The 19,906-nt window shown below is 40.1% G+C and overlaps 1 protein-coding gene across 1 annotated transcript in view; it reads left to right on the top strand.

Moving 5' to 3' along the window:
* The window catches only part of ELL2 (elongation factor for RNA polymerase II 2), a 73,815-nt gene extending 57,506 nt beyond the window's left edge, over positions 1 to 16,309 (top strand). Inside the window, exons 8-12 of the mRNA XM_047778321.1 lie at positions 2,136 to 2,703; positions 5,805 to 5,871; positions 9,833 to 10,004; positions 12,229 to 12,273; positions 12,364 to 16,309. Of these exons, the coding sequence (XP_047634277.1) occupies positions 2,136 to 2,703; positions 5,805 to 5,871; positions 9,833 to 10,004; positions 12,229 to 12,273; positions 12,364 to 12,480 (969 nt within the window). The 3' untranslated portion in view covers positions 12,481 to 16,309. The remainder of the gene's footprint in view (positions 1 to 2,135; positions 2,704 to 5,804; positions 5,872 to 9,832; positions 10,005 to 12,228; positions 12,274 to 12,363) is intronic.
* The last annotated feature ends 3,597 nt before the right edge of the window (positions 16,310 to 19,906 follow it).

Here is a 19,906-nt window from a genome sequence, read left to right as displayed (position 1 = left end):
GCAACACCAGATCCTCAACCCACTGAGCAAGGCCAGGGATTGAACCTGCAACCTCATGGTTTGTAGTTGGATTTGTTTCTGCTGTGCCATGATGGGAACTCCAGGAACTTCTCAAATTCTTAAAGTTTACATTTTGTTACAAGATTAATTACTTTTCTACTCGATCCTAACTGGAAGATTTATCAGGTCTTAGATTACATAGAAAATTGAAGATGCTTAAATTTTTGTGAAGCACATTCTAGGAAAATATTCTTGGGGGAAGGTGTTTTTTAAATAAGCAAATTAAAATTCTGCCGTTTTCATGTTTTTGTTTTTTGCACTTTTTAGGGCTGCACTGGGAGGCATATTGAGGCTCCCAGGCTAGGGGTCACATTGGAGCTACAGCTGCCCAGCCACAGCAATGCCAGATCCTTAACCCACTGAGCGAGGCCAGGTATCGAACCTGCAACCTCACGGTTCCTAGTCAGATTTGCTTCCACTGTGCCAAGACGGAAACTCCCATTCGTGTCTATTTTCTTAAAGCCCTTTTTGATTAGAAACCAACCAGAATATTCCAGTTAGACTCCATTCCAGCTTAGAATTTCCCCCAGAAGATTCAGTTGAAACATGGCGGGGAGACCCTTGGCAATAAAAGAATTGAAGCCCACATGGTTCTCAGGCCGCCTTGAACTCTCTCAGGTCTTTGGAACTGGCAGTGAGACAGCCCTCTCTATCCTAGTGCTGCCGACAGAGTGTTCCTCTCACTGGACCCCCCTCCTAAGGCTTAGGAAGGCGAGACAGATGTTTGGAGAACAGTAAGCATGCCCTGGGCAAAAAGGCTATTCACATGTCAGAAAATGTTAGAAACCTATTGTGAGGAATAGAGGAGGAACAAAATAAAAGCAATTCTGGCCCTGCATGTATGTTCTCTATAGAAACCTCAAATGCCAACTACTATAAAGCTACTTATACTCTAATTATATACTGAGCATGAGATCAATGGCGCTAAATTGAAAACAGAATAAATTAATGTGATTATTATTTTCTTTCAAGCTGAAGTTTAAGCCACATTATAACATTAGATGTATGCTTTGTACTTTTCAACTATCTGATTTTCCTTTTCATTTTAAATACTGTTTTTGTTGTTACTGGACTAGGATAATATTAGCATGATTTTAAAGAAATTTTGAAGCAGTAATTCTATATCATTGTTATGGGCTAGTTAGTGACTTATCTTCTAATCCAGTGAAGAGAGATATTTAAGGGGGAAAAATGGACAGTATTTCAGCAATGATAGCAATATGTAGAGAAATTATTCTGAAGGTGCTTGTTGTTCTCATCTTAAGACAAGTAGGGAGTTCCCCTCGTGGCGCAGTGGTTAAGGAATCTGACCAGGAACCATGAGGTTGCGGGTTCGATCCCTGCCCTTGCTCAGTGGGTTAACGATCCGGCGTTGCCGTGAGCTGTGGTGTAGGTCGCAGACGCGGCTCGGATCCTGATCCTGCGTTGCTGTGGCTCTGGCGTAGGCCTGAGGCTACAGCTCCGATTGGACCCCTAGCCTGGGAACCTCCATATGCCGCGGGAGCGGCCCAAGAAATAGCAAAAAGACAAAAAAAAAAAAAAGACAAGTAAAATAATAAATGACAGACAAAATATTCTTAATAGGAGCATCTTAGCACATTAGAAGAGAATAAACGAGTGTAGTCTTATCGCTCTGTACCTACCCTCATTGGTTCTGACAACCAACAATGGTACAAACTGCTTCCTCCTCTCACTGAATATAACTAGGTCAGTTGTGGCCAGGAGAGGAAGGAGGCCACCTGTGTTGAACACACCCTCTATGGTATAATCCACATAAACTGGCCAAATCTCTCAAGGAACTTAGGGTGGAGCCATATGATCCAAAATTATAAGTACTCCAAGAAATATATATCTGCCAGATTGTGCTTTTTTCACAGTAGATGTGAAAACTTATTGTAGATCTTTTGTGCTTAAGCTCGGAGAATGGTCACTGCAACACCGGTGGTGAATTTAAATTGGTTATAAATTTAAGTATGAATAAGATTACTCAGTTGTTCATATAATAACAAGTGACACATGTATTGAATTTTAGTACAAACTGGCTCATTTTTTCCCCCCTGTTTTTTCCCCCTCAGAAACGGCTTTTAGATTCAGATTTCATTGATCCTTTAATGAATAAAAAAGCTCGAATATCTCACCTGACAAATAGAGTGCCACCAACATTAAATGGTCATTTGAATCCCTCCAGTGAAAAATCTGCTGCAGGCCCCCCGACGCCCCCTGCAGCCGCTGCCATCCCCACCCCTCCACCGCTGCCTTCAACCCACCTGCCTGTCTCCAATCCTCCTCAGACTGTAAATTCTAACTCCAATTCCCCTAGCACTCCAGAAGGCCGGGGGACTCAAGACCTACCTGTTGACAGTTTTAGTCAAAACGGTAGTATCTATGAGGACCAGCAAGACAAATATACCTCTAGGACTTCTCTGGAAACCTTACCCCCTGGTTCAGTTCTACTAAAGTGTCCAAAGCCTTTGGAAGAAAACCATTCGTCTCACAAAAAGTCCAAGAAGAAGTCTAAAAAACACAAGGAAAAGGACCAAATAAAAAAGCATGACATTGAAATGATTGAGGAAAAGGAAGAAGACCTTAAAAGAGAAGAGGAAATTGCCAAGCTGAACAATTCCAGTCCAGATTCCAATGAAGGTATTTTACATTTGTAAAAACCAACTCGCTGGGTTAAATGAACAGGAAGAGCGGAGGACTATCATGAGTGTGAGATTATGCTGTCTATAATTAGTGATGCTTTTTTTTTAATCAAATGACCTTCCTTAGTATTATGCTTTTGAGCAATTTTTTTCTTGCATTTTATAGCAGTCATTTTCTGTCCCTTTTCAGCCAGCTACTAAACATAGTTTCTGTATTTGTTAATAAGATGGTGACATTTGAAAATGACCCTGCTGTCCTCCAGAGACCCCCTTTTAGAGGTGGATTTTGTTGCTCTTTTCGAGAGCTGTCACAGTACTGTGCAACCTCAACATGACCTATTATGTGCCATTCTTGAACTGATTTAACCAGACACACAATTAGCAATAAAAATACTCATTTCCTTCTTTGCCAAAGAAACCAGGTCAACTCTGCTTTAATTAATAATAGCACAGGAGAAATGTCAAATTCTTTATAAAACAAGGAAGGTAAAGTTACATACGCAGACCGATAACATCATCTTCATTCAGAGTGAAAACAGTTTGTCTTGAGCAAGGCTTGATAGAGCTTGATCAGCTTGATAGAGCCTGGGTTTTTTTTCTTCTTCTTCTTCTTCAATTTTGAGAACACTTTTAGTAAACTAACATCAGTTGTTATTAATAAATTTAACCACTTCAAGCACTTTTGGAAGCTTTAAAAGCCAAATATCTAAAAACCCAAAGAAGCAGGTGTTCCTGTCATGGCGCATCGGAAATGAGTCCAACTAGGAACCATGAGGTTATGGGTTCGATCCCTGGCCTCACTCAGTGGGTTCAGGATCTGGCGTTGCCATGAGCTGTGGTGTGGGTCACAGACACGGCTCAGATCCTGCCTTGCTGCGGCTGTGGTGTAGGCTGGCAGCCATAGCTCTGATTGGACCCCTAGCCTAGGAACCTCCATATGGCATGGGTGTGGCCCAAAAAACAAAAAAATAAATAAAAATAAAAACCCAAAGAAGCATAAAATAATGGTTCACCTCTGAAGAAAAGCTAATCATAGAAAGACTACTTACCTGATGTGTAGTGATCTAGACACAATTAGATTTTTTGCATAAAACATATACATACATATTCTCCTCTAAAACTTAATGTCTTGCATACCAGCATATAGAAGATCCAAGCCCATCATTTAGCATTGCTGCCTATTTTATTTTATTTATTTATTTATTTTGTCTTTTTAGGGCTGCACCTGGGGCATATGGAGATTCCCAGGCTAGGGGTCCAATCAGAGCTGTAGATGCCAGCCTATGCCAGAACCACAGCAACGAGGGATTTGAGCCTCGTCTTCAACCTACATCACAGCTCATGGCAATGCCGGATCCTTAACCCCACTGAGTGAGGCCAGGGATTGAACCCGCATCCTCATGGATGCTAATCCGGTTCCTTAACCCCTCAGCCACGACGGGAACTCCCTCATTGCTGCCAGTTTTAAACCTAGCATAGCTAAGGTAAAATATCCCCAGGAAAGTAAAATTTAGAAAAAGTACTGTAACATTTAGAGTTTGAGGAATATTATCTTTCTATAATTTGCCCATAATACTGCAAGTCTGTAATCCTTAGATTTAACTGATCATTTTTACCATAGGAGAGAAGCTTTGATTATGGAATAGTATGATGCAGTGCCTTTATTGACCTAGATTGAGTAAACTGCATGTCAGAGCTTATCTGTTGAAATATTTAGATCAGCATGATAGCATATAGTGGCCCAAGAGGTAAGTGTGAGCTTTTTCTCTCAAACACTGTCAGACTGGAATCTGCCAGATCAGGAAAAGGCAAGATGTAATAATACTTCCTGTGCAGAGTTAGTAAGCCAGGCTCCTGGGTATGCCCCACTCTCTACACTTTCCACCATCAAGATGGTAATCCTGTCACAGTCTGGTGCTGGGAGGACTGGATCCCAGAATCTAGAGACCCATAGCAGGGTTTGAGTCTTCTCAGAGTTGGAAGCCTTAGTCTCTGCATCCCTCGCTGAGGATATAGTTCCTTTCAAAGCCAATCAAGAGTATCACAAACTGAGGATAGAGTCAGACCCACATCCTCTGCATCTGTTGGAATTTGTCTGGTGTTTGTGGCAAAGGAGAACCCAGGTGATATGTACTTGATGCCTTTTCCTTTAAGACTCATGCAGTTGTAAAAACAAGCCCTTTAACCTAAGCCTGAATCAAATACACACACAAGCCCACAGACTCTGCATAATTTGTTTAGTGTACTTTATCCTTTAAAATATTAAACTGAGGAATTATTAAATTCTCACTCCTGTTTTATATTGAACATGTATGTTTTGCCAGCAGGCAGGGTTAGGGTTTGAATTATTAGTTTAATTCTACCTTGAATGATAAAAAATTACCCTAATAAAAAGTCAAACCATACTCTCTGGAAATGGTACACATGGAACCCTGAGGGATTTTACACACTATCATGGCACAGCCCTGAGTGATTGGCTCTTTATCTGTTTATTTTGTCCTCTTAACAAATCTACATAGTCTTATAAGGGCTAGAGATTAGAGGAATGAAAATCAGCAATCGGTGTTCACTAATAACTTATTTTAAATTACTTTACACCAATGGGAAAATTTCCTGTGCCGTTCCACTGTCTGCATACAAAAAGAATAGCAGTAAAAATACAGTGATCGAAGCAGTCTGCTACCTGACTTCATTATCTCATCTGCCTTGTTCAAGTCCTATGAAAAGTAGATGTTGATGTAAAGTTTGTATCTCCCATTGTCTGGCTGCATCTGCCACCACAGTCTTTGAATTGCTGGGCAGATGCCACAACTGTTGTTGAAAGAATAGAAGATTGACCTTGGGTTAAGATGGAATTCCTTTATTGTGCAGACACTGCAGTAGCCAGGGTGCTTTCAATGCCTGGCTTCGGTTCTGCTGGCTCTGGTCATAGGGCCTCTATTGTTCGTGTTCAATTGTATTCCTTGCTCACTGTTGCTTATTGAGATGGAAGAATAGAATTTGAGGAAAAGTGTTCCAGATGTTTCTGATCTATTTTAGAATTATAGGCATTTTGTAACCATACTGTTTGGTGAATGCTTGAATTTTTTTTCTTCGTAGGAGTTAAAGAGGTTTGCACTGCCTCCACCGAGCCTTCTTCAACAATTGAACTCCCAGATTATTTGATGTAAGTTCAGATGTCTGCTCATTGGAGGGAACTGTTTAATTTTGGAAAGTTTTCAAATTCTTTTCCCATAATTTGCAAATCAGAAAAGTTCCAGAAATAGAGTCCTAGGGCCACCCCTGCAATGGAAAGACTGCCATTAAGCTTGCTTGTCCCCAGTCCACCCTTGTCAGCTTGAGTAGGTTGTGCCTCCCTCTGCTCTGAGCTCTGCTTGGTGGCCTTTAAGTACAGAGAAGCCTTTCCTTTGTTCTGGGGCCAGGCCAAGCATCTGATTATGGAAGAGCTCAGGGATCTGACTCTTCAAAGCTGACAGTCCATCAATGCACAGTCTCAGGCCCCCCAAAGGGACAGTTTATTACTGATAAAGTGCTTAAACCCCTGCAGTTAATACACAGTAGAGATAGATGGATTTTTTATTTAAATAAAGCTTTGTCCTCAAATTAATTTTAAGAGGAGAGAGCAGTAAAATTTGATCATTTCACTTTAATACTGGTTATAATGTTTTTCTTATGACAACAGTGAGGTACTAAATGCTGAGCTGGGGACTTTTTTGTAAATGGTTATCTCAGAAATTATAACTTGAACACATAATTCTAGCTTTTCTTACAGACTTAAGGGTTTCTATAAGAAGAAAATAATTAAGTTGCAAGAGCTTGGAAAAATGGAGAGTGAAAGAGCAAACAGATTTGACTAGAGAATGCTTTGAAAATAAACAAATGTGCCAGTAGCTTGAATGTAGACTGGAAAATGGAATCTGAGCTGTGTGAACATTTTTTATTAGTAACATCTCAGGGTGGACAAAGTTTATGTGGTTTAGAGCTCCGTGTCCCATGAAATGTTCATTTCCAGAGTAGGGAATATTTTATACTTAAATTGTGTTACTTTTGCTTAACTGTAGTGGTAAAAGCTATACTTACTGGGGAATGAATGATATAGCATGAAACCGTACTGCTTGTTACCATCTCTTTCTTATCTAAAAGGAACCCAAGAAACTATGCTAAGTACTCTCTCGATCTGGGATAGTAAATGGCTTTAGAGTTCCATGCGAGAGTTTGGAAAAGCTGGCCCAGGAAGTGTGGATGGGGGGCAGTGCCTGGCTCCACTGATGTGGGGGTTCACCTGTACCGATGTTTTTCCTTAAAAGTCTTGTAAAAGTTGGCTCCCGCAAATAACAACTGCAGTACTGTCCTCTCATCCTCTTGCGACAAATTTTGGATTCCTTTTTTTAATATATATATAATAGTATATATCCTTATCCCATAGGACAGAATCATGTGGGAAGACTGAAAAATAATTCTAACCTTTCCCCTATGGATTCACGGTGTTGCTGTGTTTTGCCAACTGAAGCAGTTAATTCAGCATTTAAAAACTTGTTTTAAATTTACTGATGTATGGATGGTTGCTGCATCTCCACCTCAGTGCATTTCTGTGTGTTTGTCACTTTCAGCTCTTTTAAAAATCACAAAAGTACATTTCCTCTAAGATCGTTTGCTTAATTTACTTAAGCAAAAGCAGTTTATTTTACCAAAAGCTATCCTATGTAAATATTGCAAATTTTCTTAAAATGGTGAGAAAGCATGAATTTTCAGAAAAATCACTAAAAATACAGAATTTCAACTTGTTTCTTAAGAAAACCAAAAGGACATACTATAAAACCTTTCATGATCAGCCTCTGAATAATTCATAATTAACCACAATATTCCTAAAGAATAGTTCTGGTACTTGTGGTTGCAAATTATCCAAATTATTTAACATTTTATTCCATCACTTTAAGAGACAACTACAGAACCATAAAAATTTTTTGTTAAAAATAGTGAAATGCTTTTTGTTGAAATGCCAGTATAACCAAATAATTTTCTATAATAGCAACATAACTGTTGTCCAGTTTGGTACTTTTCCCTAAGGGAATTAATAAATAAAATATTGAGGATGTGGCCTCAGGTGTGATTTTGAGAAAGGAGGGTAAATATTTTATATAATAAGTTAAACTCAAGTTTCACGTCACGTCGGTTTAGCCATTCTCCCTACATATGCTTATCCCCAGGAACCTCTTTCTCTCCCCCTCTCCCCTGCGCTGTCTCTGGTGTGCAGTTAGAACAGCCCGTTTTTAGAGAGGACTGCCCCCCTGCTTGGCTGGTGGTGTCCCTTTTGTAGCAAGGATGCCAGCAGGACAGCTTTAAATTAGCAGACTACCAACATCTCAATTACACTTAGAAAATTAAACCTCAGAGTTCCCGTTGCACAGTGGAAACGAATCTAACTAGAACCATGAGGTTTCGGGTTCGATCCCTGGCCTTGCTCAGTGAGTTAAGGATCTGGCGTTGCCATGAGCTGTGGTGTAGGTTGAAGATGCCGCTCCGATCTAGCATTGCTGTGGCTGAGGTGTAGGCCAGCAGCAACAGCTCCAATTAGACCCCTAGCCTGGGAACCTCCATATGCCATGGGTTCGGCCCTAAAAAGACAAAAAAAAGAAAAGAAAAGAAAAAAAATTAAACCTCCACACCAACTCCACATGAATAAAAATCTTAATGAGGATATTAAGATTGCTCACTACATTACTTTTCTCACTTTTCCAACTGGGCATCAGTGCTATTGCATTTGAAATAAAACTAGTAAAACTGTCTAAAAACCATTCTGGAAGTTCCCGTCATGGTACAGTGGAAACAAATCCAACTTGGAACCATGAGGTTGCAGGTTCGACCCCTGCCCTTGATCAGTGGGTTAAATATCCAGGTTAAGGATCTGGCGTTGCCGTAAGCTGTGGTGTAGGTTGCAGATTGTCTCGGATCTGGCATTGCTGTGGCTGTGGCTCTGGCATAGGCTGGCAGCTGTAGCTCCGATTAGACCCCTAGCCTGGGAATCTCCATATGCCAGGAGTTTGGCCCTAAAAAGCAAATAAATTAAAATAAAATTAAAATTAAATAAAACAAAACAAAACAAAACATTTTGGAGAGGACTGAGTTCCCAAGGTCTTCCCACAGAGAAGAGTATACATGTACCCCCCCCACCCCAGAGCACCTGCCACCCCTGCCACCTGCCTCGAATTGCCTTGAAATCTCTTTATCTCAGTCGAGGGAATTTTGCATTCCATGACACGAGCACAGAGTGCAAAGATCCAGACCTAGATCCGCAAATAAATATTAACTTTAATATTAAAATGTTGTTTTAATTTCTTTACCACCACTGAATAAACTGACACTCTGCGAGGATGGCCTTCACTCACCAGAGATATTCATACCCTGAAATAAAACATGTGGCCTCTTTATTAAGAACATTAAACTAACAGTATAAAATCGGCTTTCTGTTAGACATAATATGATTAAGTATTTGAAAAGAACTAGAGAAATCTACCTTTTCTTTTTTCTTCTGGCCCCTCATTTTTATTAAATGATAAAACAATTCCCCTTTTGTATTGTATGTGTTTGCCTAGTCAGAAATGGGAGGAAAGGGACAGAAGGAACAAGAACAAGCCTGAGGCACCTTGCTGGCAGCAGGTGTGAAAGGCTGAAAGAGTCATAAAGCAGCAGGTCTAGAGAGAGTTTCTCCTTCAGCACTTAGTGACTGTGTGACATTCTCCTGGTTTCATGTTACCCCTCCAGTCCTTCTGTGTCCATGTGACATGTAACAGATGGGTTAGCCTCAACCGCTAGTGTGGTAGTAAATTATTTTGGGTAGAGAAGGGTTTAGGAAGCTACATCTGTGTCGTTTTCTGGTTGCACTTTAACTTCATTGCCACCATTTTTTTTTTTTTTAATCCACATTTACTCTCCTTCACTGAATCTCTTAAGCTCTCCTGTGGGATAATTTCACTTCGAATTCTGTGAAGGAGTGACAAAGCAGCAAGCAGTGCATTCAATACAGGGAAACACGCATGGATATAGTTTCTAAATACTTGGTTTAAATCTCAGACTCATGCGTTACATTTATTCTGTAGCTACTCTCCATTTATCTTTTTTCTTATTAGAAAATATATTGCCATCGTCTCCTATGAGCAACGCCAGAATTACAAGGATGACTTCAATGCTGAGTATGATGAGTACAGGGCCTTGCATGCCAGGATGGAGACAGTGGCTAGAAGATTTATCAAACTGGACGCACAACGAAAGCGCCTTTCTCCGGGCTCAAAAGAGTATCAGGTAAACACATTTGTGCCTAGATGGACTGACTTTCATATTTTACCTTCCTTTCTCTGCCCTGCCCATCCCCCAGCATCCTACTATCCTTCAGAGCAAGTCATAGATCAGCCTCTCTGCAGCTTTGGACCTTCGTTTAAATTAGCTAGGAAAATCAGTATTTGAAATAGTTCTTGAAAGTAAGTGAGCACGATGAGCCTGTATTTCCTCCAGTGGGGGGAAAAAGCTGTATTTTTGTATAATATGTATAAAGTATATAATACATACTTGAATACTTATTGTAACATAATATGTTGTATATTGAGAAAATGTAGACAACTAAATAGGAAAGAAGAAGCTAGATTTGGGATTCATTGAAATATCTGACTACATTAAACAATTCAACTCAGACTATAGCTCTTAGATCTCGTGCTATTTCCCAAAACTATTTCAAATAAAATTTTTTTTTAAACTTCAATCTGGCCTAGAATATAAAGGGACTTAATACCACACAGGTTTGGGGCTGAAGTGAAGAAAAGCATGGTGCTTCCAGCTATTGCAGAGACTGATGTTTATTAATGGGTATTAATCTCTTTTCACTTGCCTGCAGTAACTGGTAATATTATTACAGCTGACAAAGAGCAGTAGAGGCCTGACCTGTCCACTGAATGATCTTAGAATTCCTAGCCAAAGGATTGGCATAAATGGATATTTCCCTCCTTGTATAGGACAATAACTTGGTCACATTTCACAGCTGCCAGGAGTGCCTCCAGTGCCTTCACCACCACTCGTGGTGCATTTTCTCACACTGGCTCTCACAGGTGCCTACATGAGAAAATGGGTGGGTTTTCCCCAAGATGGGGAAAACCACCTGAGAGCATCTTTGTCTGAGAGCTTCATTATTTCTTCTATTAGTAGGCCTTAACCTTTTAAACCAGCTGCCTAGGGCCATAGAAGACTTTGCTAGAAGAGTTGGTGGTTGGGGGTGCGGGAGGTCAGTGATATGGTAGTTTGGGTGTTATTTTTCTTCTATAGTTATTTGTCAGTGTACCATGATTATATTTAAACTAAAATGTAATTCTAAGGATTGTTCAGTGGTTAGGAGCAGGCCTCAAAGCCAGATGCTTGTATTTGATCCCCAGCTCTATTCCACTTGTATGACCTTGGGCAAGTTACCTAACATGCCTCAAAATTCTCAAAATCCTGAGAGTTCCCGCTGTTGCACAGCAAGTTAAGAACCCATTTAGTATCCATGAGGATTCGGGTTCAATTTCAGGCCTCACTCAGTGGGTTAAGGATCCAGCGTTGTGTGAGCTTCAGCATAGGTCACAGATGCAGCTCAGATCTGGTGTGGCTATGGCATAGGCCAGCGGCTGCAGCTCTAATTCAACCCCTAGCCTGGGAACTTCCATATGCCACAGGTGTGGCCCTAAAAAGAAAAAAAAAAAATCTCGACATTACCATCCATAAAATGAAGTGATATAGAGTTGTGTAGAATAAATATAAGTGTTGGGAAGCTGCTTAGATCCATAATATATCAGGTTATATGGTACAGGAGGGTTAGTTCTTTTCCCCACCACTTGATTTTTCTCCTAGAGGCCATCAGTATTACTGGTTTCCAATATATTCTTTCAGAGGTCTGTGTGAGTTTAAGATGTATATGCACAAGCAAATTCACAAATATATTTGAGTCTTAAGATATCGTCAATAATAAGATGCACCACTGTCTTGTGTTCCAATAAGTTAAGGTAGGACACATTATTTATCTGATTTCATTCAGAATTCTAAGAATATACTGTTCTATTTCCCCCTTATAAACAAATGATATCAAACTGTATAAATTGTTCCAGACTTTGCATTTTTCACTAAGTATATATCATAGAGAATTTTTTTATTTGAGCACATAAGGCACTCCCCCTGCTTTTAATGGCCTCTTAGTATTCCTCTGTACAGATTAATGGACGTTTAGATATTGTTTACTTTCTTTTGCTTAACAAACAGTGCTGCAGCAAGTAACCTTGTACATGTGTCATTTCACTGAAGCACAAGCAATCTGAGAGAAAAGTGTAAGTGCTGAGTCAGTTTCGCATTTGCTATTTTGATAGCAGGTGCCAAATTGCCTTCCTTAAAGGCTGTACCAATTTACACTTGCATCATCAATATTTCCCACCCCCTTGCCAGTTGTGTGTTAGCGATGTTGCCAAGAAAACAAATGTTCTTTTCTGATTTGTAATTATTAATTTTGTAGAATGTTCATGAAGAAGTCTTACAGGAATATCAGAAGATAAAGCAGGTAGGTAACAACACTGTGGGTTTTCTGACCTTTACTTGGGAAGTGTTATAAACTCCTCAGTCTAATTCCTCACCGTTTCTTTCTCCACAGTCTAGTCCCAATTACCATGAAGAAAAATACAGGTGCGAGTATCTTCATAACAAGCTGGCTCACATCAAGAGACTAATAGGTGAATTTGACCAACAGCAAGCAGAGTCATGGCACTAGAGCTCTGCTTGGACCAGAAGATGTGAATAAACTTAAGCTTATTTATTTAAAATTCCAAATGAGTTGCTCTCAAATTCTAAAACATGAAACTTCGCCTGTTGAAAGTTTCAGTATTAGTAAACTTGAGTTTTGTTTTTTTTGTTTTTTTTTTTTTCTATTTTACTTTGCTTCCTTGCATTTTTGAAGCTGCTTTTTTCTGGTCCTCTTTTCCCCCTTAAGACTTGTGTTTGTCAATAGAAATAATTTTTTTTTTAAGATATTGAAGATCCAGTGTCTATACTTCAAATCAATTTTTTTCCTTAAAAAACTGTTTGTCATTAGAAATGATTTTTTTTTTTTTTTTTAGATATGGGGGATCCAGTGTCCACACTTTAAAGTTATGTGTTTAAAAAAAAAAAAAGTCATGTGCAAGGTGAAATGCTTTTGGATAAACATAAGCCTATTTTCTGACCTTTCTTAATGCAAACTCTTTGCCTTAAATGGTAGAATATTTAGAAATTTGCACAAAATACAAAAAAAAAATTAAAACATTGTTTTGGAGGGTTAAGAAATAGGTATATGAGTATGTGTGTGTGTGTGTGTATAGATCTATATACACATATGTATATAGGCTGACTTGATCTAGAACAGTAAATCCGCCCTGCAAGTTAACCCCCCATTGCAATGGTTGCCTTAAGGTGTTTGCTAGTTGTGTACCTAGTGTGGTTTATCATTAGCTACACTGCTTCCCACTTGATGAGAGCAATGGGAAGCACACTGTGGCCTACCAGCGTCTGAAAACGTGTGCTCGACCTGTATGTGTGCAGAGGTGGTGTGGGTGTGAGCGTGCATGGAGGAAAAAAAGCTGCTACTCTCAGTAGGCCAAACGCTCAGGTGAAACAACTGACGAGTGTTACTGTAGGGTTTATTTTGTTTTGTTTTGTTTTTTCTGTCAAATTGCTACTTCTATTGTGGAAGACAAAAGCATTTCCATTTCAACAGTTTGTCAGCTTTATTAATGTTGGGCAAAATTGATGTTATGAAAATGAAACAGATCTATAGTTTTGGGGCAAAATTATAAAATTAAACATGTAGGTAACCTATTTATATACTTCTATAAAGTATTTTTTGAAGAGAGATATGCAAAGAAGCTATTACCTACATGAAATGTATATTTAAAGATTTTTTTTTTTCATCCTGGGTGCCAGGAATATAAAAAAGAGCGGATATATTTAACCATAACATACTGTGATTCATCAAACAGCACAAACTTTCATTTCATGGAGTTTATCTGTTGACGTTGATTTAAACTATCATTTGTTTTATCATGTGGGAACATAAGTTATGTGGTCATAAGTATAAGGATTTTGAACTAATGTTGATTCAAGTTGTGTTGTCGTGTTGTATTGTTTCTCCAAGTGCTGCCAGTTTAAAAGGGAAGCATTATGTTTACAAATGTTTTGAAATGTTTGCCAAAATCTTGGTGGTATCTTAAATAAAGATGTTTGTCTCCAGCATCCAAAAAAATAAATAAATAACTTTGTTGTGTATCGCTGTAAACCAGAAAATGTTGGTATCTAGAAAACCTGAGACAGCATGTGGATGAAACTTTCCCTTTGGAGTTCTTCTAAAACATTAACAGGAAAGAGTAGATGATACAGTAAAAGTATGCTATCTCAAAAGACTGAAACAAGACCCAGTGCCCTAGAACTCTGTAACGTTACTGCAGAAATTTGATTTCTATGTAGCATGGACCTCCTAGGGAATTCGATTTTCTTTTAGCATTGAGATCCCTGGTGCTCTTCCTTTTACCTCAGAATTGGTACAATCATTATTAAGTGTTCACTGATTTCAAACTTTTAGTTAGAAAAAAAAATAGGAAAGGACACTTAACTGAGGATAAATATGATCCTCACATCATTATGGTGGAATTTCCAGAGGAACTTGTCTATGGGTACTGGTGTCATTTCTTGGACATCGCAGCCTTTTAATCATCACTAGTGTGCTGCTACTTGCTATGAGTGGTGTTTCTCAAAAGCAAGGTGCTTGCACCACTTGCATATCCCAAATTGGAATCTCTAGGGATAGGGCCCACATATCCACATTTTCGTAAGTAATCCCCAAAGTGACTTTTGCGAGCTAAAGTGTGAAAACCGCTAGCTTGGAAGTAACACTAAACCTTTAGGTCTCTAAATTTCCATGCCTTGAAGTGAAATTGAACTACTGGCTTTTTTTTTAAAGCCCATCCCTTTCAGCAGGTGCAAATCACTTTCCCCCTCTACATCATATGAGGCACCCTCTCAATTGTTTCACTGCCAACTCTTATTTCAGAACTTGTTTACAAACAAGCCAAGCCTTCCAGTTGGTTAGCTGTTAGCCCTTGGAGCTCCTACCCACCTACATCAGCACATCTTCTGGTTTACAAATTGGGTAATAATGGAAGCTGGAGATGCTTTATGAAAATCCAGCATTGCACACCCATAGACTTGACCACCTACCTATAAAAAGCCTTAATTTAGATGTTCCTTGTGTACACTGGGAAGATCCTTGCAAAATGTGTATCTGTCAGTTGCAAATATGAGAGCTGTAAATCTCTGAATCTGCTATTACCTGAGGCTGCATCTCTTTTGAAAAATGGGCATGAGCCTATTAAAATATTTATAATCATACTTCATCTCCTACTGCAAGGTTTTTTAGAGTCTCTCAAATAACTGCTGCAGGAATGGGTGGCCACTTAGTATCAGTTACTCTGGTAGAATATATTTAGGTGTTTGTTTTTTGTTTTGTTTTTGAGAGAGAAATAGTAAGTGTAAATTAGCATTGTCAAAAATGAGTTGTTCTTAATTGTTCATCACATTTCATTAAAATAATCTGAAGCACTCTTGAAGGTTTTTTTTTTTTTACCAATACCCATAAATTAACTCCAGATTGAATGAACAGCTGGTTTAACATAAACCAAAAACAATATTAACTAGATGTGGTTTTATTTTATGTGAGGATTTCATGTCCTACCTTGTTGGTTATTTTTAGAGGGGTTAATTTTCAGTACTTAAGTAGTTACAGTACTTGTTCTCACAAAAGTAATTGGTGTGGTCAGTTGATATCATTGATCCATGCATTGATTATCAAAATCCAGTATTAATTTTCCTTCATTTCCAACCTATCTTCTAAGCTTTAGAGAGGTTTTCTTTTCCCTTAAAATATTTCACCTTATTTTATACAGCAAATGCATATTTTCCTGTTTGAAGCAAGATGTTGAAAGGAGGTTTAGACACAAATGGTCCATCAGTTCCAACACTTGGCTTGGTTGCCTTACCCCTTCCATTAGTGCATCCTTTGCTTCTGGAACTTGGCTGAAATTCTTCAGCCAAGCTCATTGTCTTTCTGGCAGTGTGAGTGTGGAGTCACATATGTGTGGTTTTTGCCTTTACTACTTTTGAAGTTCTTACAGGTTATGACTTGCCTAAGTGTTACTAAATCCTTTTCTTGTGTCCTGGATGGGGAAAAGGTATAGCCAGCGCTTTGAGAGGGACATTTTGGGAAAAGATATTAACTGACACAACTAAATGAAGGCAACAGAAGATGTTATCAATGCTCTTTGTAACCTGAAAACTGAATAAGGCTCTGAGGCTCATTTCAAAATATTTTGAAGTGTTTAAAAATATGTATGTATATATATACATATATATACATATATATAATATACGCTGTTTCTCAGCTGTTCCACCCAAACCATGTTAGGAAGGTAAAATGTCACGGGGACTTTTCAGTTGTTAACTGAGCTCAGCAGCTATGGTGGCCCATGTTGTTCTACATCAATTTCAGTTCAATAAAAATGTTAACTTTGCAATTCTGGTACTTGTTTTTCCTTTGTATCATTTCAAGGCTCTTAATTTTAATCTTTAAAAAAAAGACCAAAAAAAACAAAAACCCCACAACTGAGTTCTCTCTGATGCCCTAATGTAAACGATCAGCCAGGGACAGAGATACTACTTGCTAGTGACTGTGGGAAGAGGGAGCACAGGGTGTTTGCTCCACGACCCCTGGCCTGCTTTACAGGTACAGGACGTGCCCTCCGGGAGCAACATCTTCTCAGGGAACAATAATCATAGTTACCTTTTATTGAGGGTTTTCTGTGAGTCACACACTTTGTATGTATTGTCCCATTTCTCCTCACCACGATCCTGTTATCCCCATTTTTAAATTTATTTTGAAGGAGGAAAAACAGCTTTATTGCTTTGCCAGGCAAAGGAGGGTCACAGCAGGCAAATGCCCTAAAGACTGTGTGCGGCCCCCCCCCCCCCATCCCCGGAGAGAATAGGAGGTGGTTTTATAGTTTAGGAGTAAAAAAACGGCGCAGATAAGGATCAGAGTAGCTTCAAGCTTTCACTGTTTTTCAAAGATGGTGATCCTTCTTTCCAGAATGAAAAATGCTTCATTAACATCTTCCATTTGCTTAAAAAAAAAAAAAATCCATTTGTTGGGGGGGTTTAGTTCTGGTGTCTGGACTTACTGAAGTTCCGGTTCTTTGTGTGTGTCTCACTGCAGAAGGAATTCAGCGAGAGACAAAGTGATAGGCAAAAAATAGATTTATTAAGCTAGGATACTTGTGAGAAAGGCAAGCGGGCCAGGAAAGTAGCACTTCCTATCCCCATTTTATAGACAAGTAAACTGAGTCTTGGAGAAGTTGCCTGTCACACAGCTAGCAAATGGTGGAGCCTGGGAAGCCTGCCTCCAGAATCCGTGTTATTAACCACTTTGTCCTCAACTGCCCCACATATGTTGGTACCTATTTAGAGTTAGGGTAACCATCACAAAGTGACAATTCCAGTAATACCACACAGGCTAAATCTTGATTCAAAGGAGACTAGAACTGGGAATTGGGGTGATACCTAATGGATTATTCTCAATAAGTTGATTTTGTTAGAAATGATAAATTTGAAGGAAGGCCAAAATACTTTTGAGAAAAGATAGGTTTCCCCTATTTTTGAATGTGTGCTGTCTTTTCTTTTGGGGGGGGGCGAGGGGGCTTTAGGACTGCACCCGCGGCATATGGAAGTTCCCAGGCTAGGGGTCCAGTCGGAACTACAGCTGCCAGCCTACACCACAGCCACAGCAATGCAAGATCTGAGCCGAGTCTGTGATCTACACCACAGCTCACAGCAATGCCGGATCCTTAACTGGCTGAGCGAGGCCAGGGATCGAACCCATATCCTCATGGGTCCTAGTCAGGTTCATTAACCACTGAGCCACCACAGGAACTCCTGAATGTGTGCTGTCTTAACAGCGGACTCTTGGGAGGAGATTGGGGTGGGGGTGGTGCAGGTCAAGAGAAGAAGCAGGGTTACTGTCTTGGAATCACATCATTTTCTCTTCATATCAAAAGGCTGTCTTAGTAACAGACCAAAGCTCTAAGAGGTATCCATTGTGAATTAGACATAACATTCTAGTTGGATCCTTAACATACAGCTCCTGCAAGTCTTCTGAAGGACTAATGGAAGAGGAAAGGAGGCAAGCCTCCATTAAGCACTGGTATTAAAAACCCAGAATGGTCAGTGCCAGCCATGATTCTGGCTGAGTTTATGAGGAGCCTCGGATGAATGAGGTTCCCTGGGTTAGAATTGTGTCAGTGGCCCTCCCACCCCACTGGACATTTGACATTGTACTTGTCTTTAAACTCAACTTCTTTTCTCAGGTGTATAGTGGAAATATGCTTTGTTACTAGGGAATAGAAGAAGCTCATTTGCTGTTTGTAGAGAACTTGGGAGTTCCAAAAACAGCCATCTGGCTGAGTGCAATAGGGAGTGTTCATTGGAGCATGATTTTTCAAGGTGAGAATGAGTGAACTCTGATTGACTACAGAGGGGCCAAAGGTTGAGAGAGGCTTGAAGTTTCAAGGTGGAGTATTTGGGGGTTGTTTTATTGAATGCTAGACCTACCTGTACCTGCCCCACTGGTTTTACCTTCTGAGATTGGTGCGGGAGGCTGGCAGTGGCAGTAGGTAGCTCTGAGGCTTTATGATTGCTTAATTCGCAGGTTGGGGTCAGATGATCCTGCTGTGTGACGGTGGAGATGTGTTATTTACAACCCCTGCCTGTTTAATTCAATGGGGCGGCCAGGCTGGTTAGTGTTTACTGTAATTAGATACTTGGGACAATTTGGGCATCTGTAGAATTCCTTGTCTGATCTGTGAAATATAGGAGAATGCTGCCTAAAAGTGAGCCCATATAACTAGCCACAATGTTTAAGTGCTAAAGCTGGGCCTTCTAAGCAATGGCTGTCTTTCTACACTGCATGGATCCCAGTGGGCTTACAGAATCCCACTGTGGTATAGAAAGGCAGCATGACCTACCTAGCTAGGCTCATCTCGGGCTCCTCCCACTCCACCCCATCAAACAGGCCTGCCTTCAGGTTCTCCAGCAACCCCTGTTCCTCCTATCCCAGGGCCCTACTCAGTGCTTGCTTGGGGTCCCCTTGGGACCCCCAGCTCTATGCTCCATCCCTTCCTCACTTAGCTCAATCCTCCTCACCCTTAAGGGCTCCCCTTACACATCGCTTCCTCCTGGAAGCATTCTCTGACTCTCAGACTAAACTCAGTTCACCCTCGTGTACGTTCTCTTTCATCTTATACTTCTCCTGTGCAGCATTTATTGCAGTTATAGTTAAATGCTAATTGTGTTACTAATTAAATAAATTCCAAGAAAGTAAAGACTGCCTTGTTTGCTAGTTTGTCCCCAGCTTCTGGCCTAGTGCCTGGCATATAGAAGGCACTGAAAAATAATTTCTTGAAAGAGTCAATGAGGTAGGCTATTCCTATATGTCATTTAAAATTCATGTGGCCAGAGGATTTGGATGACTCCTCTGCTACACCATTCAGGTTTGTGTGCCTTGCCCCTTTATCTTCCCAGAGTTTTTTTGTTTTGTTTTGCTTTGCTTTTGGGGGGCTCACCTGTGGCATATGGAAGTTCCCAGGCTAGGGGTCCAATTGGAGCTACAGCTATCCGCCTACGCCACAGCCAGAGCAACGCAAGATCGGAGCCACATCTGCCACCTACACCACAGCTCACGGCAATACTGGATCCTTTAACCCACTGAGCAAGGCCAGGACCAAACCCGAAACCTCATGGTTTACAGTCAGATTCGTTTCCGCTGCACCAAGACAGGAACTCTGGACGTGTACTTTAATTGACCATTTTTTTATGCTTAGCACTTCCATAACCTTCCAAGCAGTAGATATTTTGAGGATAATCAAAGGACTTTGGGACTCCTGGAATGATTGAGTTAGCAGGGAACCTGGAACAAACAACTGTCTTCATTTAGTAGATGATGAAATGAAGATTTCTAAAACCACAGTCAACAGAGCAGGGTGAGACCCTAGGAGCTTACACTCCGTTCCTAGGGGGGCGCTGAGAACAGCCCAGCAGCCACTGCTGGAAAGTTACACAGA

Source organism: Phacochoerus africanus, chromosome 4 (assembly GCF_016906955.1).
Source record: "Phacochoerus africanus isolate WHEZ1 chromosome 4, ROS_Pafr_v1, whole genome shotgun sequence".
Classification (NCBI taxonomy): domain Eukaryota; kingdom Metazoa; phylum Chordata; class Mammalia; order Artiodactyla; family Suidae; genus Phacochoerus; species Phacochoerus africanus.
This window is presented reverse-complemented; position numbering and strand designations above follow the sequence as displayed.